This window comes from Rhodnius prolixus, unplaced genomic scaffold, assembly GCF_049639745.1.
Source record: "Rhodnius prolixus isolate KJV_2025 unplaced genomic scaffold, Rpr scaffold_7, whole genome shotgun sequence".
In the NCBI taxonomy this organism is placed as follows: Eukaryota; Metazoa; Arthropoda; class Insecta; order Hemiptera; family Reduviidae; genus Rhodnius; species Rhodnius prolixus.
Genome location: NW_027411582.1, coordinates 18,998,180 through 19,026,127, shown reverse-complemented (window position 1 = coordinate 19,026,127; position 27,948 = coordinate 18,998,180). Strand labels below are relative to the sequence as shown.

The window sequence follows — 27,948 nt, the reverse complement described above, 5'->3', positions numbered from 1 at the left end:
ATTATGCAAGTGAATGATGAAATCGCTTCTACATCGACAACAGACTGTATAGGCATAGATTGTGTTCGATCGTCGATTTGTTTCCTTGATTTCATCCTAAATACATAAATAAAAATATTTGATATAAAAAATATAACCCGTTACGTAAACGTATTCACGTACAACACACGGCCGTGTCCATGACACATCCACAGTTGGTTTGTTTTTTGTCTAGGAGATGAAATGCTTAATGCATGCAGATGCAAAACGTACGATGCGGGACACCCCTTATGGGAATATCTATTAAAACATCCCCTCATATTGAGTAATAATAAAATTAAGATAGTACACTACCACGCGGAGATCCTAGGTTCGAATCCGGCTACTGGCCGCTAGATTATCTCTTCCTAGGAGCTTCTTACATCTCACAACCGGTTGATGGACAGTGTAACGAAAGAAAACTGTCAAGAAACAAGCAGGACACTAAAAAAAGCTCCGGGCGCGAATGTCCTGAGATGTCGTCGCACCTTAAATTAAAAAATAATAGTAATAATAATAAAATAGAAAAACACATCAAAACCTCAGTTAAATTAGTTTAACAACATTCAATGTTAAAAATAAAAACATTTTTTAATTTTTAAAAAAATCCTAAACCTTGTTAAACTACAAAAAATTAAGTGAATAAAAATTGTTTTAATAAAATAGAATAAAAGAATTATTTTAAATAAAAAAAGTAAATGCCAATAAAGAAACATGAATATTTTAGATGGTTATTTACGCATTTAGAAAAAACAAAATAATTAAAATAAAAAAGGAACTGTTCTGCTTGGTAACAGCTTCTTAATTCACAGTATTTAGTGTGAATTAATCAAAAACCTCTGTGGAATTCCCTATGAAAATCTTCAATACACACTCACATTTTAGGAATTTTAAACTGTTTCCGGATATATTATGTTTACATTATATTGTAGAAGTGTCCAAGCTAAAGATTATTAATACTAACAAACATCTAAGTTCAAACAATAAACATCGTAAATCAATTATTGCAAGTGAAAGGAATTAATGTTAATGTTATTATATAAATAGCTGGTGATTATAACATCTCAAGGTTTCTTTGATATATTGAAAAGAAGGTCAGTAATGTCTTAACTTACTTAATTAATAATGCGTCTTTGTGATAGCTGCTTAAATTAATAATAATTTTTCCAATATAAATGTCAATAATTAAAAATGCTTTTATGACTGATAGACCATAATACGATAACTTTTATAAACTAAAACCTGGAAAATATAACTTAATTGTTAAAAAGTTGCACGACATCAATCATCTTCTAAATGAAACTTATTTTTATAATTAAACAACAATAATTATCAATAAACCAGGAAATTAGAATAAAAAAAGTGGATAATTTAAACACGCAAATATTGCCAATACAACCTACTGGCGCTTCCATGAACTACTAGAAAATGTAGTTCCTATAATTGCCGCTAGACAGCATGAATATGCACTTGGGATCTTATTGTGCCTGTTGGGCCTTATAGAAAATCTTAATATTTTACAAAATAATAAAGAACTTGATGTAAATTATAATCGATATATAATATTTTATGCACACTTTTTTTTTTCCACTTTATTTGTATATTTACAACTGCAACAATTGTTGCATCAAGTAAATTTGATCTTACTGGTTCAGTTCTCTTGTAATGACATGGTTAGAGCAATCACCCACTGGTGAAACTCTTTCGCAATGATTTAATCACAACAGATCTCTAGGCCAATTTCGCTTCAAGCGACGAGGAGGATTGTCGGGAAGGTGAGGAGAGGAGAGTCGTTGGACAAGAGGATTAGGATGGAGAACTAGGAGGCTGTAAAAGTTGCGGTAGCGAGACTTTATTAGGTCAGTGACAAAAGGGATGTGTAGGTCAGTATGTATGGTAAGGTTAGAAATGTAATATGGAGCATTCAGGATTTTCCTTAGGATTTTAGATTGTAATGTCTGTAGGCGTTTGGAGTTAGAGGGTATGGTTGAGCCCCACACTTCTGCTCCGTATGTCCATATGGGTCTTAAATAAACTTAAATAAACACTTAAATAAGTCATTTAAATTTAAAATAAGTACTATCATCAATATTCAAAAAAAAAATAATATATTATATAAATATGAATATACAGGGTGTTCAGCATAAGACTACGGTAACTTCGGGAGGCGATTCTGGGTATCATTTGCAACAAAAAATTCCATATAAACTATGGCTCGATTCGGCTCCGTTTTGTAGATATTTTTAATTTTATGTTTTTTCAAGGTGTTACTACTTTTTAGCAAACAGTCGTCTATATTTCTCAAACTATTATAGCTACAGCAATTTTTATAAACTCATTAGAAAGAAGGTTAAATTTCCTTTTAAGTAAGCTAATTTGTATTCCAAAATAATAATATCAAGTATTTCACTTTTTGGCCCAAACATAAGAAATAGCAAGTTTCTAATTTTTTCCAAAAACTTTGACTTCATTTTTCTCAAAAACTTTTTATATGAAAAAACCGTGCACTATTCAGGAAAAACATCTGTAAGTTTTATATTTTTGAATATAGTTCTTAAATATATTAATTATTAAATTACACGTTTGCAAAAAATCGTACTTCAGTTATATTCTTATGGTAGGTGAATTCCTTTCATAATGCCGACGCTGTTTTGAGGCCTACTTTTTTGCAATTAATCACAGATTTCTGCATCAATTTTTAACATAACCCCAATTATTGTATACCATTCGAAAGGTGATCGTATGTAGATGTTTTTCCTGAATAGTGCACGGTTTTTTCATATAAAAAGTTTTTGAGAAAAATGAAGTCAAAGTTTTTGGAAAAAATTAGTAACTTGCTATTTCTTAAGTTTGGGCCACAAAGTAAAATACTTAATATTATTTTTTTGGAATACAAATTAGCTTATTTAAAAAGGAAATTTAACCTTCTTTCTAATGAGTTTATTAAAATAACTGTAGCTTTAATAGTTTGAGAAAGATAGACAAATGTTTGCTAAAAAGTAGTAATACCTTGAAAAAACAAAAAATTAAAAATATCTATAAAACGGAGCCGAATCGAGCCATAGTTTTTATGGAATTTTTTGTTGCAAATGATGCCCAGAATCGCCTCCCGAAGTTACCGTAGTCTTATGCTGAACACCCTGTATAGTTTTCGTGACAGAAAATTGTTCAACTTAGGATGGAAGATTTGCGAGGAATCGGTCAAATAAAACGACTCGTCTCTTTGCCAACGTTTCGACAAATATATTGTCCTCTTCAGGGCCTGGATATTACAAATACAAAACAATTATAATATTTTCTTAAACATAATCTTTTAATAATTATAAAGAATTTATTGTAATTTACTATTTATTTTTGTATTACTGATTTTTACTGTTTTTTCTAAGTTACTGACTCTGTAAATTGTTTTGTATTTGTAATATCCAGGCCCTGAAGAGGACAATATATTTGTCGAAACGTTGGCAAAAAGACGAGTTGTTTTATTTGACCGATTCCTCGCAAATCTTCCATCCTAAGTTTAAATATTTTATAAATGTATTATTTAAATGCTCATATTATTGAATTTCTTTGCAATAAAAAAAAAAAAAAATTTCACCGTTGAGATAACTTGATATTTTCTCTGTTTTGTCCAAGAAATTTAAGTATGAATTTAATTATTCAACAGAAAGCAGCCAGTAAAGAGAAATCTATTTTTGTATTAGCAAAAATAATCTGTAAGTAGGATCTGAAAGGCAAATAGTGAGAGATAGGACAGATAAGAAGTGAAATTTCGCTTTCATTAAGAGAAAAGTAATTTTGTTTTTCTTCTTTTCTTTTTTTTTAAATTTGGGAAGTTAAGATAAGAAAAAGATGTACATTAATCAAATTTACTATAGAAGCTGGATTATTTTCAAAATTACCGACAAAACTACGACATATCAGAAATAAATAAACGGTACCAAACACCATAACGCTGCTAATTATGGAAAAAGGTATGGCCGTTTCACGAGGGAACATTCAAGGTTTTCATCTGACAAGTGATACATTTAATGAACCAAATACACATTGAGTCCTCAAATGAGACTGAAACAACAAGAGCTGAACACAAAAGCAATTTTAGGACCAATTTGGTCATACGGAATCTCAATAAAGCGTAAAAATACTATAAGAATAAAACCCTTATAATCCGAAATCCTTTGCAAAATCTCCCAAAATCCATACTACGTATACAACCTTACTTTATACGTTCTTAAAATGCCTTTCGTAAGAGAATTTGTATCCTTTCGTTTATAAAAAAAATACAATAATCTCCACTTTTTCAATCCAAACCTATTGGATTGATCTACTGTTGTCATTTTTGTTATTCCAAGTAGTCCTCTCCGTCGCCACCAGAAGCGCTAATGGCCGCTAGACCTGCAATAGGTCAACCAAAAAAATTTAATATTTAAGAGTCAATATTAGCAGAACAGTGTCCCAATCAAATGTACATGTAAATAACAGTAAGTAAAGTGTTTAGTTGATTGTATTGTACATAAAGTGGTAAATATCCTTGAATTACATAAAGATTGTACTTTTCTGTAGTTAGCTAGTTTACCGATAATATTTTATGCCCAATTTTATTATGTCACAGTCTTTAATTTTGTAGAATACGTGAATCAAAGCATAAATTCTAATTATAAAGTGAGACATTATTAAATTACTCATGTATTTCGATCAATTCTGGAATCTTAGGCCAAGAATAATGATTCCAGTAATTACAAATTAATATAAACTATGTTTTAATACCATTTCATACGAAATGAATATTGGATGGGAAATACGTGTAAAGTATACTCGGTGAAAGGAGTAGGTGTGCTTGCCCATGACGTCAATTATTACTAAAACATAGAAACTTCTACAGAAATTCGTGTACCATAGCTAAAAAGAAATGGTCGCTTTGTTGTGGTTTAAACATGAATTATGTCATATGATAAGTATGGAGAATTATTCAAATTAAAGTTTTCTAAATATACTTTATCACAGATCATTGAAAAGCATTAAGTTAAATTTTTTATAGTTTAACGAGAAAACGATTTGAGAAAAATAGTTTTATTAAAAACGTACACATAAAAAGTTAATCATATTTTTCACTACTACAATATATCTCACCATAATTTACATAATATATCTCACATAGTTTTTGGATTTATATCTCACACTTATCTGGACTCTTTTGTAAAGCTGTTGCTGTTAAGCAGCCTTGATATCAGATGGAGGCCAGACAAAAAAAGTACTTCAGTGCTGATATCCAAAAAGAATCGATCTGGTAACATAAAAGAAAAAAAAAAGGATAGAATTAATTAAATGCAAATATTTTGTATTACCTAACTGATTAGGGTAAACAAACAAATTATACTGATTACTCCAAAGTTACGTTAACAACAAACACTTCTCGTTCAAGATAAATTGTTTAGTTGAATGAAAGTTTGATTAATACTGTTGAAATAATGCTTTCTAATTGTAAATCGTTAAATAATGAGCCTTTTTCCACTCCTCATTCAAAATAAACAAAATGTTCCAAGGACGTTCGCTCTTAAAAAACACACTCTCTGATTTGGGTCAATGATCTGATGAAATAAATATACGTTGATATAACTACGCCGAAATAAAATCCAACATTTATATCTGCATGATTTTAAAACTGGTGATTTTTAAACCACTAATGAAGAAACTATAAAATAGTTTTATTGGTAGATTTTCGAGCCGGGTTTTAGGTTAAGTTAAGTAATGATTTCAAACGAACTTAACGTCTCACGATAGATCAGGTAACGTTAAACGTGGTGGATAGCTAACGTATTTTACTGTAAATATTTTATTATTTCATTAAATAAAATCTAAGGCGAATCAAGGCCCATCTGTAACGTTCCAGTTTAGCGGGCCACGCCTCTTAACTGTTTGCAGCGCCTTCCAAATCTGCAATTTGGCGAGAGCTTTCTAGGCATTTCTTTTGGTTTAGTTTTTGGATATTTATATTAATATTTGCTAAAATTGGGTAAAAATTTAATTTGGGAAATCTATGATGATTGCAATACTTTCTATTAGAATTAGAATTGCAAGAGTAATCAAAGAATAAATTAGAAGTATTACCACAAGTACCCAGTCAACTAGGATGTTTTGAGTGCGATGTTCTTGAACTATTCTCAATATTTTTGGTGCTGTAACATTAAGCACCTTACACAATCCGTTAGGAAATTAAAAACAACCAGGTCTGACCGTCCTTGTATTTGTGTTCCTGGATATTAAATAATATTTTAAAAAAACAAAACTAGTGCCTAATCTAAATTTAAATTTACAAAAATGTGCACATAATAATTTAGACTTTAAACAGATTGTACAATCTAAGCCCATTAAGGATGAGTGCAAAATACCTGCTGGCTATCCAGTAGTCTATAGATAGAAACTGCGGTCTAAGTATGGTACAATGTTGATCTTTCGCAAGTATTGTGGCTTTACTTATCACTCGCTACTACATCTTCCGCCAGAAAATGTAGGTGGTGTACTCAAGTCAAGCAATTCTAAGGTAAATGTCCTCCTCTAGTCCAGTCTTTCTCAAAGTGGGCGCGGTAAAGACCCCAAAGAAAATTTGGGGGAATTGAAGCGGTTTAGGAGGGGGGGGCCATGGCTGATTTCTGTTATTCTAATATTTTAAACTAAAATCAAAACCTACCTACTACACTACTCATCGATTATTTCCTTGTTTCATTAATTTTAGGCTACAAAAGCCAATCCCGCAATTCTATTCCTGGATTGTAATCAACAATTTGTGATAGCATTCCCATTGTTGTATTTGTGTAAACGTGGATTTTGAGTGCTGTGGCAACACTGTTAACTAAAATAGAGAAATCGTTTGCATGTTACCGAACGCAGTGACTTACTGCTGTTGTGGAGTAAATTCGATCCTGATATTAACCAACTTGTAAAACATTATCCGCTTCATCCTTTACATTAGATTAGCTTTGAAATTTAAGTTGAAATGTTTGTTTTAATTTGAATAAAAGTTGTTTCTAAATATTATTTATAATGTTGCATTTTATTGCTCTCATTAGAACAGTCTCATTTAAAATGTAAGTTTGAACTGTAAAATGTAACAGGATAAGTCTCATATGGCACGCTATAATTAAATTAAAGTAATGGATTGCGATTGTGACTTTTTAAGATGTGGTGAAGTTCACAAATTTCAAGGGGCGCTAGAAAATAATTGATTCTCAAAGTGGGCAATAACGAAATAAGTTTGAAAACCTCTGCTCTAGTTCAATGTTTCTTAACCTTTGCGAATCCAGAAATCAGCCTATAAATGCTGAAATGAAATTGGTTTGGAATTTAGCCACACATAAAAATATCTGGTGTCATATCACATACAATTCTTTTGGCAATTCTTATAGTTCTAAAATCACAAATCTTCTTAGAGATAACGAAATAAATTTTAAATTGTACACGATGGTCTACAAGCCCCATCCTCAGAAGTACATACCTTAGAATGAGGAATCGTACATTTAATGTATAAATTGTGGAAATTGAAATTTGGATAAGACAACGAACTCTGTCCTCTTCTCTTTCTCAAATTTGGTACCGTCTTTTTTTACAATTCAAGATTTTTTTCATTTTTCTGCGCACCGTTACTGGTACATGGACCTGCAATTGAGAATCGCTACTTCTACTCTGATGGCAACGTCTTGATGTTAGATAATCACTGCAGAATATTATCAACAATTCAGTGCCTATACAGAAGATTTTGGCACCATTCTGTGCATATCACTAATCAAAGTGCCACGTTTTTAACAATGGCGGACACAGATTGGCGAATCATGAAACGTAGCCTTTTAATAACACTACAATTTGTACTAGACAAAATCTTGGTGTTCTCTAAGCATCTAAAGATAAAGATATCGAAGCGACAAAGCAAAAATTTTCAGCGAACATTTTGTATAACTGACACAGTGCTTTGCTCTTTGGTTTGCTATAGTTGTCCAGGTCTAGTCCTTCTTGCCTTTGAGCTAGAAAAGTTACCGATTCTTCATTAATAAAATATTTAGTTATCGCAGAATGCTCCTAAGGAGTCTACTACTTGTAAACCAGAAAAAAAAAACTGTGGCTGTGTCATGGACACGGCCGTGAGTTGTACGTGAATATGTTTATGTATGATTGGCAGTCGCGGTGATACTACAGGTGCACTGATCGGATCTAAAGCGGGCAAACCGTGTTGCTTAGGTGGATACACAAATCCGTTCGAACGTGACAACGTGGGCACTTTGTCAGAGTCCAGTGATTTTTTACACGTACCGCACAGTTCGCTACTAGCTCTTCAGGGAAACTATTACCAAGCAGCAGTAAGTGTTTTTCTTTTGTTAGCTTCAATGAACGCAGAAACCATAGACGATCACACACATCACACTTATGTCCGAATAGATTGTTGATAAACGTCGTAGTGAAACGTGCACTAGCTGCTGCCCAATGTGTCTTCCATAATCGACGATCGAACACAATCTATGCCTATACAGTCCATTGTTGATGTAGAAGTGATTTCATCATCCACTTGCATAATTTCAATCGGCCCCAGCTGCAGATGTACTGACACCGTCGTTGATTCGCTCGGCCGCATTCATTCTTTTACGTTCCCGGCACAGCTTGACTCGGTCATATGGTGTTTTATTATTACCATTCGATTGTTCCTGAGAAGCCCTTTCCAACCGTATACGATCTCTGTATTTGGTTTTGGCTTTTCTACGCGTATAGGCCGACATTATATATTTTTGATATTTTTTTATTCTAACACCATATTATATTCACTGTCACTATTTTACACTAATGTTTTACATACAATCGATAGATTGTGACGACAGCTGACGATTAAAACTTAAACGAACATCGTAGCTTCTCCGAGTCAAAAGTTATGGTAATTGCAAATCTCGATACGCAGCAAAATGATCTCAAAATGGCGGCGCTTTCCCCTCCACCGCGCGCGATGCATCACAGTCCTCGCTTATCGTAATGAATTATTTGATCCTTTAGCTATCCAGTGGTCTAATTTAATTTTGGATGTAGACGATAGATTTGAAACTATAATGCCAAACTGTATCCCCCGATTTTGTTATCATTAGGTTTTTTGGATTGCCTCCATATGACAGCAAATTTAAAGGACGTATTCACGTCAAAACACTTAATTTTTATTTGCATTAATGCTTAACACACACTACATTCTAAATTTAAGCACCCAAAAATGGTATGGAAATTTTAAAAAAAGAACAGTCTGATCCAGTGAATGTCTAGCTAAATTTTAGGACATTCAAGACCCTAGAAATATGTTTTTAAAATCCCTTATAAAAAAACAGTGACTTGAAAAGACAAGAATTTTGAAGATTAGAGGCCAACGGAGAACTTCATTATAATAAGGATTAGCTGAATTGTAGTTTGTAGATAATTTGTAGAAGGAAGCAATCCTGGTGGTTCAAGGCAATTTGTTGAAATAAAGGACCTTCAGTATAAGGAAACGCCCTTCCATTTTCTGGCAATATGTCCGGTCCTCGTAGAATTGATATCCTTCATTAAGTCTACACTCTCACTTACTGAGATACATTCATTCTAAATGGATTTGGCAGGATAGAACCGGAATATTTAAAAAAAAAAGATGCTCTTCGCTTGGACATTTCAAAGTAGAGGATTTCATAACTAATTGTCACCAATCTTTCAAGTGTTTATTATTATTGTATTATACCACAAACTGTGGTAACCATAGTGGGAGATAACACTTAGTCCAAAGGCATGCGAAATAGATTCATGATTACTTACTGCTGCAAGGCCACAGGCCATGGCCGTTCGTTGACCCCCTTCAAAAAAAGTCACTGCAGATTCAGCAAACGCATGGTCGGCGGTTACGACTTTTACTTGTTCGTGTCATGCATGTAATTTCTATCTTCTCCACTCTTTGAAGATTCTTTTAATTCTCATTTGGTCTTGGCAAACCTCAATTGTACATAATAATTGTTATGTTTTTCTTATAAGGTTTTAACTTATTAATCGTAAGCAGTCAGGTTACGCTCAGTAATTCTACATCATTGGTCATCTATAACCTTCTTGTTACAAGGGCGGAAAATATTAAATATCTACAGTGTGGGGCGCCACAAAACTAAAACATTTTTCAGAAACGAGAAAACAAAAACATTACTTAATTAGTTTTTTAAATGACTATTTTTCAGTTCATTACTTTTTTTTCCAGTACATATTATTTAATAAAAAAACTCTGCAAATTAAAGAAGCTCCAATATTTACGACCAGATCCAGAGGAGTTGTCTCAGCCTCTTTCTTAAACTACTTTTGTTCCAAGGTATAAAGATTATTTAATTGAACGATTGATTAAAAAAACCGTTAAACAAAAAAGTTGAAGTTTCCCCTGGGAATGTTTAGGGTCGGTAGGATCGTTTTTTGAAGTCTTCGAACAAAACTGAAAGAAGGAAAAAATATTTTATCCACTTGATTCATTTTGAATTGAAAACCTTGCTAAAAAAGTACTCCGTTATATTTCTTATAGTAATAATTTTACAGAATTATTTGTGCATGATAAAATAGAATTAATTAAAAACAAAAAATTTAACAGTTATACTAAATAAAACCCATTCACTCATTAAGTTGTGAAAAACTAGATGAAAATTAAGAGCAAAAAAACAAACAATACCTAATATTTTTTAAAGAAGATTGTTAGAACTTTTGTCACATCATTTCCAAAAACCTATTTCTCATATAAAAAAAATAGACAATTTGTGCGAAAAATTTTTGATGAAAGTCTGGTTTGTTTTCGATGAGTTGTTGTGACTTTACGTGTAACAGCTTTGAATTTGGGAATTTACAAGATAAATAAGCTTTACTGTTTTAAGAATTTCCAAATATATTATTTAACATAGTTACATCGCTCTGAGTGATTTTTTTTTTTCGTAGAAAGCACTTTGCATAGATAACGTATCGTGCATCCACTCCCTCTCTTCTTGAAAACAAAAACAAAAAAAAACTCGTTCCAAGGACATCTACTTATAAAGGGTGTCCCACAGATGCACTGTTTGCATTGGTAGAGTTCACCTGTGTTAAGTACATTACGTTCAGTCTTTTATAGAGGAAATGATAATTTTGTGGCTGTTAATATTTATAGTTTTAATTTTATTATTTTTTATATTATTAAAGACATTGTTGTGGATTTATACTGCTGAAAGATATGTGCACAATATACCAGGACCTAAAGCGTCATTACCGCTAATTGGAAATGCAGCCATTTTATCAAAAATTCATTCATTAAAAGGTAATTCTTGTAAGGGTAACCTTATTTTTTATTGGAACCTCTTACCTAACAATCATTACTACTAATAGAAACTAACTTTCTTCATAACAACGTCATATTTTGTAAAATTTGTGGAGTTATATGTTAAGGTTACATCATTATAACAACAGTTAACGTTAAACGTTGGTATTAAGAAAGAAATTTGTCTGTGACCGCACCTAAATATTTCCCAAAAATCATCAATTAACAACGGTCGAAAACCAAAATTATCATTTTTGTTAAAATAAAATTTGAATTAAATTTTTCGTCTTATAAGAGCGATAATACGTAAAATAAAGCAATAACTTAAAAAAAATTTATCACTATAAACAAAAGCGATAATTTTATGTAAACGTGAACTGCATAATCAAAAAAAGAAAAATAACACAGAATGTTCAGGCTTTGTATACCATTTGGTTAGTAATATTCCGTTTTCCTGTGATTTCTTCCAAAATCACTGACATTCTTTGAACATACCTAAATGCCTATCACTTTTTTTTTTTTTTAACTTTTCTCAAAAACAGATTCCCTGAGTTTTCAAGGGAAATCTTTGAAACAGAAAACTTAGTTTAAAAAGTTAAACTAAAAACTGTCCGGTAAGGGTCAATCGTCAAAAAGCGTAACGTTGAAAAACACCCAACTTTGACAATTTTTTTCTCTTTTTCTACAAAAGATAAAATTCCCAAATTTTCTTTAAAATATAGGGCAAATCCTCCTTTATAACTGTAATATTTTGCATTAGCCCAGGTCAAATAGATTTCGTGAAAAAAAGTTGCCGGAAACCTTCTTGTTGTTGTTACCTTTTTTTTTTGTAAACAATGTAACCCCAAAACGTGCGGATCGATTTTCATGAATGAGGTGTCATTCGATTCGGAATTAAGTATAAGAGTTGATTAAATGAGAAAAAGGTACACAAATCAGCAAGTATCCAACATTTCATTTATACTTCAGCTCGTAATTTAAACCGTCCATAAATGTTCGATAAAATCTTATGGGTTTTATTTAAATTCCCCCCCCCCAATTTTTCCATAAAATAATAAAAATCCATTTTACTTTTGAAAATTTTATAACAATTGATATTATTAAAGTAATTTTACAGCATTAAATTTTCATTAATAATATTTAGAATTTATTAGATGTCTTTTATTATTCTTATTCATAAAATATTTGTATTAAAATAACAATAACATTTACATCACAAATTTGTCAATAATAATAAAGAGGCACTTTATTTTTAACTCTAATCCAAATTATTTATCTTTATTATGCTCTTTATTCTGAATAATTGTCAACACGCACATTTTAAAATAGAAAAAGAGAAAGCTAGAGAAAGGCAGTCAACGAATTTCGTAATTTGAATCACAAAGAGTTACCAACGAAATTTCAAAATTGAATTCATCTTACAGCAAAATAAGAGTGTACCAATTTCACGCATCTAATAACAAATAAATACTTGTAATAATAATTAATCCAAAACCAGTTCTGTACTCTTCGTAATCTCCATGAAAATGAATATTTTATAATACCTTTCCTGTTTATGAATGTGTGAGAATAAAATATTTACCTCATTATCTATTCCAACCACTATTAGCAAAGAGGGACAACTATTTAATTTACTATCAAATTCAATCTGTCTGCTTTAATATTTACATTTAATATTTATATACTTACAATTATATTGTTACGTAGTGATGTTGCGCTTATCCTTGCTTAATGACAATAATAATAAGTTATAATCTACTGTTAAAATATTCATGTAACAATTTAATGTATTATCTAATTTATTATTTTATTGTTATTTATTGTTTAAGTTCTGTTTGAATTTATCTTTTTTATTTTTTAACTCCTTCTGTACAACTGTATGGTTTAAACAGAATAAATAATAATATTAAAAATAATAATATTAAAAAAAATAATAATAATTAATACCAAAATTATAATTAAATGTAGTTCGTTTAACTGAGTACTATTAAAGAATTTTTATAATCAAATAATTATTCAAGCACTTATATAACAATTGCGAATCCTAAAAATATGCATTTCTATTTTATATGCTCACAAATACTTCGGAAAGACGAATTCTAGACTGAAATATTGTTTTAAATCCGTGATTCAAATTTAAATAGTAGCCGACTCTACCTTAGTCTTTTTCTACTTTAACGTGCATGAACATACTCGTACATACATGTGACTACTCAGAATAAAAAGCATAATAAAGATAAATCAGAAGAATAATTTGGAATAAAGCTAAAATAAAGTACCTATTTAATTATGAAGATATAATATACATTTTATCATAATTATAACAAAAAAATAAAATATTATGAATGAACAAAGGGAAGGGATTAGCTATGCGGTTAGCGTATTGGATTCCCACGTGGAGGTTCCGGGTTCGAATCCAGCTGCAGACCCTTAGATTTTCTCTTTCTAAGAGCTTCTTACAGCTCACAGTGTTGTCTGTAACGAGAGAACACTGTCCGGAGGCCGGCAGTGCACTGAAAAAAGCTCCGGGCGCCAATAACCTTAGATGTTGATGCGACTTAAATCATAAAAAAAAAGAAAAAGAAAATGAATGAACTGGCCAGCATAAGGGTCTGTGAAACATCTAATAAATTCAAAAAAATATTAATGAAAATTAATGTAGTAAAATTACTTAAAATAATATCAATGAAGTATTAATGAAATGATGGGTACTTGCTGATTTGTGTACCTTTTGGCGTTTAATCAACCCTTATACTTAACATTTTAAACTGTAAGTTTTTGTTAAAGAGATTTTTGTACCTTTTAGATAGATTTTCCTTTTGTATGTTTTGCAAAGTTACATATCTGTTTTACAGATTTTTTTAAAATTGGGAATAATAAATTTTAATTTTATCATTATAACCTGAAAAGATGTTAAGTCGGAGTTACTACCACTGGAGAGATCTTTTTAAAGAATGATTACAGTTGCGGTCCCCCAAACCATCCTCAATAACAATTTTTTTGAGAAAGCGTTTTGAATAAAATAAAAAGGTAATTTGTACGTAAATAGCAAAATTAAACTGCGATTTCAGTACTTCCCTTTAAAAGGAGTAAGAGAAATAAACTGCGATTACAGTACTTCTCCCTAAAAGGCGAAGAGGCAAAAATTTTGAATCGAACGACAATTCATTGATGTAAATCGGTTCACTCATTGATCATTTTAACGATTGCAGTACTTCCTCTTAGTAGGTGTAAGAGCATGATGGCACTTCACAGCCACGTAGAGGAGCTTTAACCACTTCTTCTTGCTAAATTTTATCAAAATCGGACTAAGCGTTATAGAAATATTGGTAATAATAGTTTTAGAAAGGGCCTAACTTGGGTGGGGCAAACTCCCCTCCTTATGAGGCACAGCGTCGAGACTTTAAAAGTGCAAATCTGTACAAAATTTCGATTCGAATGACACTTCATTCATGAAAATCGGTTCACGTTTCGATAATTTGAAACGATTGCTATACTTCCCCTTAACAAGTGTAAGAGTAGATCGTCGCTTTAATGTTACGTAGGGGAGCCCTAACCCTGTCATCCTACCAAATTTTATCAAAATCGGGCTAAGATTTACAGAGTAATTAATGATAATAATTTTGGAGGGGGCCTTACATAAAGGGGGCTAACTCCTCTCCCTTTCCATGTACAGCGTCGAGACCCCCAAAAGGCACATCTACATAACATTCCGACTCGAATGATACCTCATTCATGAAAATTGGTTCTCGCGTTTAGGCGCTACGTTGTTTACAAAAAAGGTAACAACAACAACAACAACAACAACAACAACAACAACAACAACAAGAACAAGAACAATTTTTGAAAAAGCCGTTTTTGCTCATTTTTGGCAACTTTTTTCTCGAAACCTATTAGATCTGGGTTGTTGCAAAAAAATTACAGTCATAAAGGAGGATTTGCCCTACATTATAAAGAAAATTTGGGAATTTTATCTTTTATAGAAAAAGAGAAAAAAATTGTCAAAGATGGGAGTTTTTCAACGTTACGCTTTTTTGTGCAGTTTTTGATGATCAACCCTTATACAACTGTCCTACCGGACAGTTTTAATTATGTACATACAGGGTGGTCAATTTAAAACGTACCAATCGTTAATAACTTTTTAAAAAAGCGGAAATCCGGAAAAACTCATTAAATAAACTAAGTATATGTTTTTATGTCTAGTTTTCAAATTTCTCACCCCTGATACTGTATCTTCATTTTTGGCAAAGTTACGGCCAAAAAGCTGATCGGGGTTTCATAAGGACCATTTGTTTAGACATTGATTATGAAAACTACATAAAAAATTGTGAAAAATGACGTTGACCCCGTTTCTATATCCCTAATATTTATTGAGATATTTAAGATCAAAGTTACAATTTTATCTTATTCGTGATCGGTTTTCAATATTAATTTTCCACCAGAAATACACGTTTTGGGAGGTCCTCTGATTAAACAAAAAATGTTATTTGTGACGTAAAGAACAAAAATAATAATAATAATTGAAGATTTTAAAACATGTAGTGTAATGTAATGGTTGTGGGTGAATCAGAATAAATTTGTTTTATCATCAAGTAAAAGCAACTATCACATTATTTTAATGTACCCCATATGCAAGACTTCTTGAATAGGGTAAGAATATCTTGCCAGGAAGGGGCAGGCGCTGGTCTAGTGGTCAAGAGCGTGGCATTGTGTGATGGAGGTCCCCAGTTCGAATCCCGCTTATGACTACTTTTTATTTGTTAAAAGAAATTGTTTATAGCTTAGCATGAGGTACACAACACCCTTATTGGTAGTTGAACGTTAAGCCCCACCTGAAAAAAAAATAAGCGATTACTTTACTTCTTACTAATGAAAGTAAGACTGTCGGCCCTCAGATTTTCTCTTTCTTGAAGCTGTCAGTGTTGTCTATAAAATGAGAGGATGTCTGGCGGCCGACAGTTCACTGAAAAAAGCCCCAGGCACCTCCGTTATTGACACACCTTAAATTAATAATAATAATAAACTAACTTTAATTAATACTTGCACGTAAAAGAGAAAGTTCCACGGAATGATTCGTTCACATTAGTCATATCTGCCAATTTTTTTTCCACCAAATTGCTTTGACACATCACGTATCATAAGGCAATTCCATGAAATCAAATTGAGTAATCAAATTAATCTGTGAAATTATATTTAATCAGAAATGCAATTGACGGTATTTCATTTACTTTAGAATACTCAGAAAAAACAAATGATTAAAATTAGGAAATCAAGTATGGCTGCAACATGCAAAAAATAAAATAATTAAATATCAACTATGTGGTGGCCAAAACTATTAATCAGAACCAATTGGGTCAGATATTTTGGTAGAAAGAGAAGTTTTATTTTTGATAATTCCCTGACCGCCATCAAATCATTTCTAAATAGAATTGGAACAAGGTTTTTGATTTCTATTCTTTTTTTTGCTTGTAAGTGAAGGTGCTTTAATTAAGTTAACAAATTGATTATTAGGAATTGATAAAGATATTTCACTTAATAATTCTTTTAAAAAAACGCTGAATATTATGAATATATTGTACGTAAATAAATGAAAATCTATTGTATTCTAAATAAAATACGAATTATCAAGTAATTATTAAGAATCAGTTCCAATTACTAAAATAAATACATTTTATTTTTTCCTTTCTCATATTTCTTTATGCATATATCTTGAGGTTTTTGCATTTTGATTATTTAACGTGAATTACATTATTCAAGACCTTCGTATAATTATTTTGCAATAAATTAGCATCATTTTTTCACAAATTAGACTAGTGAAAGGTCAGCCTAACATAAACTGCATACAAAATTGCAACAAGTGCAAATTTTTATGAAAGGGTTTGCCCCCCAACCAGTTTTCCGTGAATTTCTCACAATAATCGCTGCAGTTGTTTCTTTAAATTACTGATACAAAAATTGCAGTAAACCTGTGAATTTTTTTTTTTTCAATATGGCGCCTAGGGAGAAGAACTTTTGAGGTTTCCTTTAACAGCAGGGATTTTTTTTTTTGTTTTTTTTTTTTGTTTGTTCAAGGCACCTCTTTGATGGCAACATAATAGAGCTTCAGACTGTTCTATACACAGTAAAGTAAATACAGAAGATTAAGATTAAATAGCTGGGCGAGACCCACGCCCCACGGCACCGCAGCCAAAAGAGACTTATTGTGTCTTCCCCCTTTGGATCTAGTAGATGAAACCTCTCCTTCTAAGGAGGTTGAAGACTTTCCCTATGAGTTCTTTTTTGCGCTCCTATCTCCTTTGGTCTCAAAGATCCAAAGGTTTCATAGCGCAATCACTCGATTGCAACACAATCGAACAGCAAGTGAGAGGTAGTTTCCTCCTTTTCCTGACACAATCTCCACAACGGTTTCGAGCTAATAAGCCCCCACCTAGAACAGATGACTCCTGATCCAACCACGCCCTTTGAATAGATCTATAATCTGATTTCTACCCAAGCACAGAATCTTTTCAGTTCTTTGTTTACACAGCCAAGGCATCATAGTCTTGCTGTGTTAACCCCAGAACACATCACCCAGTTCTTTTCATGCTCACCCAATCTCTGAGAGCCACACGAACTGCAACCTTGGTGATCACCAGGTCAGATTCCGAGCCGATGAAAGGAGTGTTAGCTCCGTTCCTGACCAGTTGATCGGCTGGTTTCATTCCCCCTTAATCCCTACATGACCCGGCACCCATTCCAGCCGAACTTTTTTTGTGCCGAGTAGTTCCAGGGCCTTTTTACCATCCCATACCAGGGAAGAAGTAGTTCTGAAGGAAGTAAGGGCTTTCAATGCAGCTTGGCTATCCGAAAAGATATGCAAATCTCCCTATTTCTAAGATCCATTCGCAGGTTTTCCTCAGCACAAGTATTGATGGCAAAGATTTCGGCCTGGAAGGCGGTGGAGTATCTCTCAAGAGATCTCTCAATGAGTCAATGATCTTGGAGTCATCCGTGAACCACATGCCTCCCTTCCGGCGCTGTTCTGCCCAGTTTACCCTTCATTCTATCCTCGATCTGAGGATCAAGAAGGGCAGCGTACTATTCTTAAACAATAAAGTAAAAACAGAAACTAAAATCTGTTTATTAAATTGATAAACCTGCTCAATCGAATTGAGTTTTTTGTACGCAAAAAAAAATCATTTGACTTATTTTTACAATGGGCAGTCATGAAGTATTATTTAAGTTTTGTTGGCTTTCCACAAAACTGGGAGAATACCTCATGATATTCATTTTTTTAATGGCGCTCAAGGCCTTTTTCTGCACATTGCTTGGTCTTTCAATAATGATATCTTTCTGTACATCAACAAACAATGAGATACAAGAGGCTTCTAAATAAAAGAAGAAAAAAAGTCTAAGGGCTGGTTAGATTCGAACAAGGGTTCTGTAATCATAACATTTAGTATTAATAAAACAGATGTGGTTGTGGTTGTGGTTTGTCAACGCCCAACCATCAGGCGACATTGTTAGGTTATTTCAAATAAATTATTAAAGACTGCTTACTATTTTAACAGTCCCCAGAAATGCAGCTCTCTCAGCAGTTGCAATTTTTGCCTAATCTCTTCTATCATATCAATTTTAATTTTGGGACCAGAACGTTTTGAGGAGATGATAATCGGCACCATCTTCACCTGCTCGAGGATGTATAACTATTTCAGTCCCATTACCAGCCACAGTACTCCTAACTTTTTCCTCTCTTAATTTTTACTACCCTAACTTGACTGAATTCTATTAATTCCTATCAACACAATAATTTAGAATTTATATCCCTTAAATTCTATTATTTGTGTTTCAGATATGTTTCACACAGCAAAAGATTTAATTGAAAACTACAGTACTGGAACAAATAGAATTGTAAAATTATGGATGGGTCCAAAATTAATGATATTTTTGGGTGACCACAAACATATTGAGGTTTGTTTACAGTTTATTTTTTAATATTTTTATCGATTTTTTATTTATTCCATTCTTTACAAATGAATTTATTAACTTTACAAATGAATTTATTAACTTTACAAATGAATTTATTAACTTTACAAATGAATTTATTAACTTATTAACTTTACAAATGAATTTATTAACTTTACAAATGAATTTATTAACTTTACAAATGAGTTTATTAACTTTACAAATGAATTTATTAACTTTACAAATGAATTTATTAACTTTACAAATGAATTTATTAACTTTACAAATGAATTTATTAACTTTACAAATGAATTTATTAACTTTACAAATGAATTTATTAACTTTACAAATGAATTTATTAACTTTACAAATGAGTTTATTAACTTTACAAATGAATTTATTAACTTTACAAATGAATTTATTAACTTTACAAATGAATTTATTAACTTTACAAATGAATTTATTAACTTTACAAATGAATTTATTAACTTTACTTCCAATAAAATGAGCTAACCAAATGCAACGATCAGTAATGATATTGTGGTGAAGATTTGGTAGTGTTTGGGTAAAAGATTTAGATGGTCGCATTTGAAAAAAAAAAAAAATGTACTACATTTATTTAATGATGACCTAAACAGTTTTTAGTTATACAATATTATTTTTTAAATCAATCATTCCCAAAAATAAAAATAAATAATGTGAAAAATTCCCTTCATTAAGGATGTTGTTTAAAAATTTAAGTAAATTTTTATTAACAGGCCATTTTATCTAGCCCGGATGCTGTGGATAAAGATCCATTGTATAATATCATTGGATTAACTGGTAATGGAATATTCGTTAGAAATGGTAAGTAAATTTTTCACAATCTTGAAACTAAAAAGTGAATTTTATAAATTATAGACTTACATTTTTATTAAATTTAAATAACTAATTCATTATTAATTATAGGGATTGAATGGAAAGATTTACGTAAACCATTAAATAAAGTTTTAAATAAAAAACTTATTGAATCAAATATAGACACTTTTCATAATACTGCCTTGAAATTTTGCAAGGTTATACATAAATATAGCTGCACTGGACAAAAATTTGATGTAAAAAGTTACACTACCAATTACTTTTTAGACACTTTAGCAGGTTAGTTGATTGCTACATATTTAAAAAAAAAAACGGCCAATGTAAATGAATAAAAAAACTGCTCAGAAAGCAGGAAAACTCACAAAAAATTAAGATGTTTAAAAAAATTAAAACATTTACAAGCGCAAAATAACTCAAGTTCAAAAACAAAAACAAAATGTTTAGAGCTTCATGTATTAGATTAATATCGTAGAAACAAATGCAACTTATGGAATATCAAAAAACTCATTTTTATTTTTGAATTTGTGGCTAATATTTTTGGAATGGTGTGTATAAAAGCAAACTAGTTCAAACAGTCTAAATTCTTAGTGAAAAAAGAAGAAATAGTACAGGCAAAGTGTAGAACAAGCAATCTTGTTCTAGAGATAAAACCATTATATTTTTTATTGTAGAGGATAAAGAAAAATTAATGGGCAGGTAAATAAAGGAAAGACATATAAATGCGCAGATGAACGATAAAATTTATTATACAGGGTGAACCAGTAAGTAACATTTTCTCAAATATTTTAGAGAGAAAGACGTAAATGTTTAAAGTGCAATTTGTAACATTTGACTTCCTTATTTTAAGTTAAGACAGCCTACTTTAAAATTGACTACTGGTCCATCTAACTAACATTGTTGTGTGCTCGTGAACACATAATCCTGTAAAACAAACGAGATTTCTCATACTAAGACAAAAGGAATCGTGGTAAATGATATACCGTTAGAAAGCCCATTAAACAAGAAAACTTTTATAAAAAGTGCCAGCACCTACGTCTGATAATGATCACATAAGGGCTTAATGAGTTTTCTTTACATTACTTACTGGTTCACCTTGTATACTCGTACATTCAGCAATAGCAAACTTACTTGTTCGTCACTTTGCCTTCTCTATTATTTCTTCCAATTACAAATGTGAATTCAGATTGGGCAGTCTGAATTACCACAAGCATCATTCCTGAAGTTTTCACACTTTCCAGTTGTGTTGACGATAGTACAATCTCTTTGGAAGAATTAATCTTAAGATTGAATTCTAGATTTCAATGTAATAAATAAATCTCTTAGCTATTAATAATTTGTATTAAAAAAATAATTATTTGAATGGACTTGCATAAAACTGCTTTGTTATTTTGCAGTTTCTAACTTTGGCCATGAAATTAATGAATTGGAAAATAATAGATACAATATTTCAAATGTACTAAAAACGTAAGTAATCTTTAAAATTTTATTTTGGTTTATATATTCTTTTCAGGGGCGCACCCAGCATTTTTCATTTCGCAAAGATGATTATGTTTGACAAGCAAATGCATTACGCCATTAAATTTTATTTTTTTCAAATATATTTTCGTGGGAGTTACAGTCTGGATGTGCCAATGAGTCTCTTAATACAATTTTTGCAAACAATTGCCCTTGATTTTAATAATGTTGCGATTTTTTAGTTTATTATATTTGATACTTATTTTTTTTTTAGTATATTTTGTTAAAAAAGCTCAACTATTCTCATCTTTTTTTTTAGGTCATTAGAAATAACTATGCAAATGATGGCAAAACCACAATATAATATCAGTTTAACTTTAACGGAATTGACGAAAATGGGAAGAAAATTAAATAATTATAGCAAATTCTATTGGAATTTTACAAACGAGGTAGATTTATTATTTTAAATTTTTGCTTAAGAGAATTGCCGAGTGTGAACTTAGTTTTAGAAACTTTTTTTTGCTGTAGCAATGTTTTATATACAGGGTGTCCCAAGCTATATGGATAACGACTTTTTCTCGGAAACTAAGATAGCTAGAAAAAAACTAAAAAATACGTGTTCCCTTAGTTTTTTGTTAGAAATCCAAATTTACTTTGTAAATTTTTTTCGGTGCTTCCAGAAGCGAGATACAGGCACCAACTTCATTTTTTTAAATGGGGAGGTGGGATTTTTATTTCAGAAATTGATTCCTCTATTTTTTTAAAGAAAAATTTACTTGAACGGTTTTTTTCTGTGAGCGATATTTTAGAAGTTATGAATGAAAACATGATTCTTATAAGAAATGTCAAAATGATAATATTATAACGGTTTTTTGATTGAATAAGAAGAAAAGTACTATTTTATCATAAATTTTACTCCTCATTAATATTACAGATCATGCTCGAACTGGCCTCCACCATTAGAGATGCATAGACATGCTCTTTCTTGCCAATCGTCCCTTACTGCCAAAGAAATAGATTCGGCTTTAACCGAGTTACAGGTATCTATTATTCCCTGCTTTAGTTCATCTACAGATGCAATCCCTGCTTGATTCTGATACCTAGATTTAGAAATGCTTTTAGATAAGCAGAAATAAGGAAAGAAAGAAAAAAGTTATGAATAATCACCTTGTTTTTCAGGTATCCCCAAAGGAAATAGTCCATAGGTGTCAAGTCCTGTGAGAGAGGTGGCTACTGAATAGCCCCCGTGTCGATATAACATGCCCATCAAATTGCCTAACGAGATATCTCTTTCCATGCCTCATGGTATTATATCGAACTGGGGGACGATTCAGTGGTCATCTCGTTCACCGGATTTGACACCTACGGACTATTTCCTTTGGGGATACCTGAAAAACAAGGTGATTATTCATAACTTTTTTCTTTCTTTCCTTATTTCTGCTTATCTAAAAGCATTTCTAAATCTAGGTATCAGAATCAAGCAGGGATTGCATCTGTAGATGAACTAAAGCAGGGAATAATAGATATCTGTAACTCGGTTAAAGCCGAATGTACTTCTTTGGCAGTAAGGGGCAATTGGCAGGAAAGTGCATGTCTATGCATCTCTAATTGTGGAGGCCATTTCGAGCATGATCTGCAATATTAATGAGGAGTAAAATTTATGATAAAATAGTACTTTTCTTCTTATTCAATCAAAAAACCGTTATAATATTATCATTTTGAAATTTCTTATAAGAATCATGTTTTCATTCATAACTTGTAAAATATCGCTCACAGAAAAAAACCGTTCCAGTAAATTTTTCTTTAAAAAAATAGAGGAATCTATTTCTGAAATAAAAACCGCACCTTCCTATTTGAAAAAATGAAGTTGGTGCCTGTACCTCGCTTCTGGAAGCACCGAAAAAAATTTACGAAGTAAATTTGGATTCCTAACAAAAAACTAAGGGAACACGTATTTTATAGTTTTTTTCTAGCTATCTTAGTTTCCGAGAAAAAGTCGTTATCCATATAGCTTGGGACACCCTGTATATATATATATATTTTATTCTGTAACTTTAACAAGTCCATTCTGATCCTTGCAGACTAGTAAATGTTTGCCTTAATACCTTTTTTCGTTACACCCATCATAGCGGGTAACACTGTTCTGTACCAACTATGAATTTGCCTTGCCTTGAACTTCGAACAAATGGGAGTATCCAATACGACTATTCTGTAGATGTCTTTAATGGTAATCATCGTAACCATGTTACTTAGAATTTTACTCACTTATAAAAAAACATTAGTAAAGCAGGATTTCTATCAGCGTTGGCTTTTGCTTTCCTTTACAGTCTGTTTATTCCCTTCTTAAGAATACTTTAATACATTTTAAACAACATATAAGCACAGAGGTACATCGGATGCCTGCCATAATAATCAACTCTTTTAGTTCTTCTTATGCCACACTCATTGCAATAAACGATTTGCTAAGTTTGTGGGCACATTTACATAGAAGTGAAGCCATGATTTGTAGGTTATATTTATGGTTTCTGAATTTTTGTGTTTCCATCAAACGAACAAAGTTTAAACAATAAAAATCACTTAAGTCCCTTGAACTTAATTACTAACTAACTAACGCATGTTTTTTGTTATCATTTCTAAGTAATGTTTGCTTTGTAGTTATTACAAGGGAGAATTGAAAGAAGAAAACATATGGATGGTGAGTATTTTTAAGTGAAGTTTTTATTTCCTTACAGTGATTCTTGCATGATATATATATATATATATTATAGTTTTTAATATGTATGCTGTATTATTTCAGAAAATGATGGCATTGAATTCTACTCTGATTTCCTACTAAAAAAGGCCGAAGAAAATAAGTTAACTCAAGATGAAAGAGGAAGACTGGTCACGGATTTTGTTATTGCAGTAAGTAAATAGTAGCCCCACATGGCGAATTGCAATAATTAGCCAATGCATCTCAAGCAGTTACACTGATAGCTGCAATATTTATCAAGTTCTTGCAGAGATTGTGTACATCTATAAGTGTTTTGGCGTAAACGCTCTAAATAATTCTAGTCGCCATTAGACACGTTTTCTGAACTACTTTCTGGGGGACTAGAACAGGTTTAAGGCAAAAGGTCTATGCATTTTCTTTCATTCAAATGTTCAACCGCTTTTTGTTCAGCATACTTTACGACTATTTGTTTTCTAAAAGTTTCTTTTAGTTTGTAATTCATCAGCTTGCGAATGAAACTTTTCAAAGAATAACTGAGAAGCTGAATTTAGAAATTCCAGCGATTTGTTCCCAATTTAAGGCTGTTTTTTTTAAATAATTTTTTTGGGATGAGTTATAGAAAGTAAAACAACTAAAAAGCCATTAATGCCGCTTCCAAAATTAATTTGAAGGCACACTTAGTCCACAACTTTTTGATTGATACTGTGATAAAGCACATTGTGAAGTCATTAAATAGTCCAGCATTGCGTATTCAATCATGTATTGATTATTACACTTAAAATATAATGTTCCAGCTAACGGTATATAATCTGTCAATTCTTTTTTAAAAGCTCAATTCTTATTTACCTGATTTCTCTTCAACAAAAACTAAAAGCAGAGTCTTTAAAAGTTAATTTCTCTTCACGTTTATTCCAATTACTACATTTTTTGATTCAATTATGAAATTTTGACACTTTTAGTAAATCTACGAGGTCTGTCTAAAAAGTATCCAACCTTTATTTTTCCCTCGCAAAATAAAGACGATAGCGCGGCGCCACTGTACTCAGTAAAGGAAGACACCTTCATGCGCATGTGTGAATTTTGTCACCGCCTTCCAGCGCGTCAGTCGCTGCCTGTGGGTCGCTGAGAGAGGTGCCACAAAACGTGTTCGTCGAATTACCGATTCTCTCAAGATGTGTTGAGCAAAGGCACTGCAACAAATTTTGTATAAAGCTTGGTGATTCTCAAAGTGAAACAATTGGTAAGATTCAGCAGGTGTTTGGAGACGAAGCGATGGGTGAAACACAAATTAAGGAGTGGTTAAACTGCTTCAAAAATTGCCGCACATCAGCGGAGAGTGACCAAGTTGATGTTGCCGAAACAAAAGGACCTCCATTTTGAAGTTGCACTAACTCCAACCTCTTGGGCGATCTCCCGCACGGTCAAGCGACGATCTGCCATCACCAAATTTTGCATAGCCACAACAACGGCTGCACTCCGAGCAGTCTGGGGCCTACCAGAACGCTGGTCACTCTCCGCTGATGTGCGGCCATTTTTGAAACGGTTGAACCACTCCTTAATTTGTGTTACACCCATCGCTTCGTCTCCAAACACCTGCTGAATCTTACGAATTGTTTCGCTTTGAGAATCACCAAGCTTTTGACAAAATTTGATGTTTCAGTCATCTTGAGAGATTCGGTAATGCGACGAACACGTTGAGTTGCACCTCACTAAGCGACCCAGAGACAGCGACTGTCGCGCTGGAAGGCGGTCACAAAATTCACACATGCGCATGAAGGTGTCTACCTTTAATAAGTACAGTGGCGCCGCGCTATCGTCTTTATTTTGCGAGGGAAAAATAAAGGTCGGATACTTTTAAGTTAGGCCTCGTATATCAATAAATCAATTTACACTATAGAAGCACTTAAGAAGATTCAAATAAAATAACAAAAAAGTCAGTATAGATGAATTTTATATCCTATTTAATTGTATCAGGGATTCGATTCCTCAGCTGTGATAACATCCTATGCGTTTCTAATGCTGGCCATGTTCCCTGAATATCAAGAAGCTCTTTATCAAGAACAAGTGGATATTCTAGGAGAAAATTTAGATGAATCATTAAAATGGGAGCACCTATCTCAAATGACCTATTTGTCAAGAGTTATAAAAGAAGTAATGCGTTTGTATTGCCCATTGGCAATTCTAAGACAACTTTCAAAAAATGTTAAGCTAGGTAATAAACATTATTTATTCTAACACTTCATACGATATGATAATAAAGCTGGTGGACGGTTCAATCTATATTTATTTTGCAGATGAAGAATATACCCTTCCTAAAGGTTCTACGGCTTACCTCATGTTCTACAGTTTGCACAGAGATCCTAAATATTGGTCACATCCACAAGAATTTTATCCAGATCATTTTCTACCAGAAGAGGTAGCTAAAAGACCAAAAGGAACTTATCTTCCTTTTAGCTGGGGCCCAAGATCATGTCCAGGTTTGTTTTAAGAATAAATATTGTTATTCAACTGAGTTTTAATACATTCCTTTCATATTTTAACCTTTCATTTTAATTAAGTATAATTTTCGGCCAGGGTGACTTGTTGCCAGATGCTTGGTAATTAAATTCCACAATTCACTATAACAAGTTACGAATTGTAAGGAACGTTGTTGTACACATCAATATTCAATTTATGAGACCCTCTTACAAACCTTGAACGTCCTGATTACTATTTCTACTCTCTCAATGTAATTTATACATGGATCGAAGTAGCTGTTATGTAGTGGATGTGATTTTATGTGCACTTTGTTACCTTCAGTTGCTCTCGAAGTACTGTAGATTTTTCAAAAAAAGAAAAAAGTACCTATTTCTGCTTCTAAAACTTTTTCCATTCACCTGCATTCGCATGCTCATTTATTGTTACATTACTTTACTTTATAAATATAAACAATATTTAATAATAATATTTCATTTTTACAGGTGCCCAATTAGCAACAATTACAATGAAAACACTAATTTCAGTAGCAATTAGAAAATATAAATTTGAGACTGACATGAAATATGAAAATTTAGAACATAAATATTCGTTATTTTTAGAATCAAATCAAGGATACATAGTTCAGATTAAGGAAAGAACTTAAGATGTTATTTATAATGAAACTTCAATAACTAAAAACTACTGTAATGAGTTAGATATGTACATAGCGCTTGAGGCCTTATGATTATGAAGGACTTCAAAATTACTTTGTTGTTAAAATATTGAAGAGAAAAAGAAATTTTTTCGTTTTATACTTAAAAGACTGAGAATTGTTAAATTATTATAAATAAATATGGCGAAGTGTTTTTTTTCAATCTGTGTAATAATTCAACCCTAAAGAATTCTGTTGTTGGAACTTAGCTGCCTGCGACTAGATGTTTTTCTCTCCTAACGAGCTACTGTAACCTTCTGTAACGTGCTACTGCAACGACAGAACCCTGTCCAGAGATCGGGAGTGCTCTTAAAAAAAAAAAAAAAAAAAATACTCTGGGCGCCATTGATCTCTTAGATGATGATGCGCTTTAAAATTAAAATGAAAGACATGTACCTTTTAAAAGTGCCATTAAAATGTGATAGGTGGCCACATTATTTGAATTTAAACATGTTAAGAAAATTAAAATTTTAATAAAATTAAAATAAT

The 27,948-nt window shown here is 31.9% G+C and overlaps 1 protein-coding gene and 1 long non-coding RNA gene across 3 annotated transcripts; one reads left to right on the top strand and one right to left on the bottom strand.

Moving 5' to 3' along the window:
- The first annotated feature begins 880 nt into the window (after positions 1 to 880).
- Positions 881 to 27,622, top strand: LOC141447111 (cytochrome P450 4C1-like). 2 transcript variants are annotated; one of them, XM_074114314.1, is made up of 11 exons: positions 881 to 1,112; positions 19,152 to 19,270; positions 20,023 to 20,110; positions 20,213 to 20,401; positions 21,517 to 21,586; positions 21,897 to 22,026; positions 24,233 to 24,272; positions 24,375 to 24,481; positions 26,265 to 26,502; positions 26,585 to 26,767; positions 27,251 to 27,622. In XM_074114314.1, the coding sequence occupies exons 2-11, from the start codon at positions 19,154 to 19,156 to the stop codon at positions 27,409 to 27,411; spliced, it is 1,323 nt and encodes a 440-aa protein (XP_073970415.1). In that variant the 5' UTR covers positions 881 to 1,112; positions 19,152 to 19,153; the 3' UTR covers positions 27,412 to 27,622. The 2 variants fall into 2 exon arrangements, with proteins under 2 accessions (XP_073970415.1, XP_073970414.1); XM_074114313.1 differs by lacking the exon at positions 881 to 1,112 and adding an exon at positions 11,065 to 11,320.
- Positions 5,089 to 10,300, bottom strand: LOC141446551 (uncharacterized). Its single transcript, XR_012453786.1, has 3 exons — positions 9,823 to 10,300; positions 6,124 to 6,268; positions 5,089 to 5,299 (listed from the first exon to the last, which is right to left on the bottom strand). It is a non-coding gene; the product is annotated as an uncharacterized lncRNA (long non-coding RNA).
- Positions 27,623 to 27,948: the final 326 nt, after the last annotated feature.

Bases quoted from the DNA above. Each gene is read 5' to 3' on its own strand.
- LOC141447111 (XM_074114313.1), top strand. From the start codon at position 11,143: ATGATAATTTTGTGGCTGTTAATATTTATAGTTTTAATTTTATTATTT. The intron at 19,271-20,022 runs GTTTGTTTACAG...TTTTATTAACAG, and splicing joins GTGACCACAAACATATTGAG to GCCATTTTATCTAGCCCGGA. The intron at 20,402-21,516 runs GTTAGTTGATTG...GTTATTTTGCAG, and splicing joins CTTTTTAGACACTTTAGCAG to TTTCTAACTTTGGCCATGAA.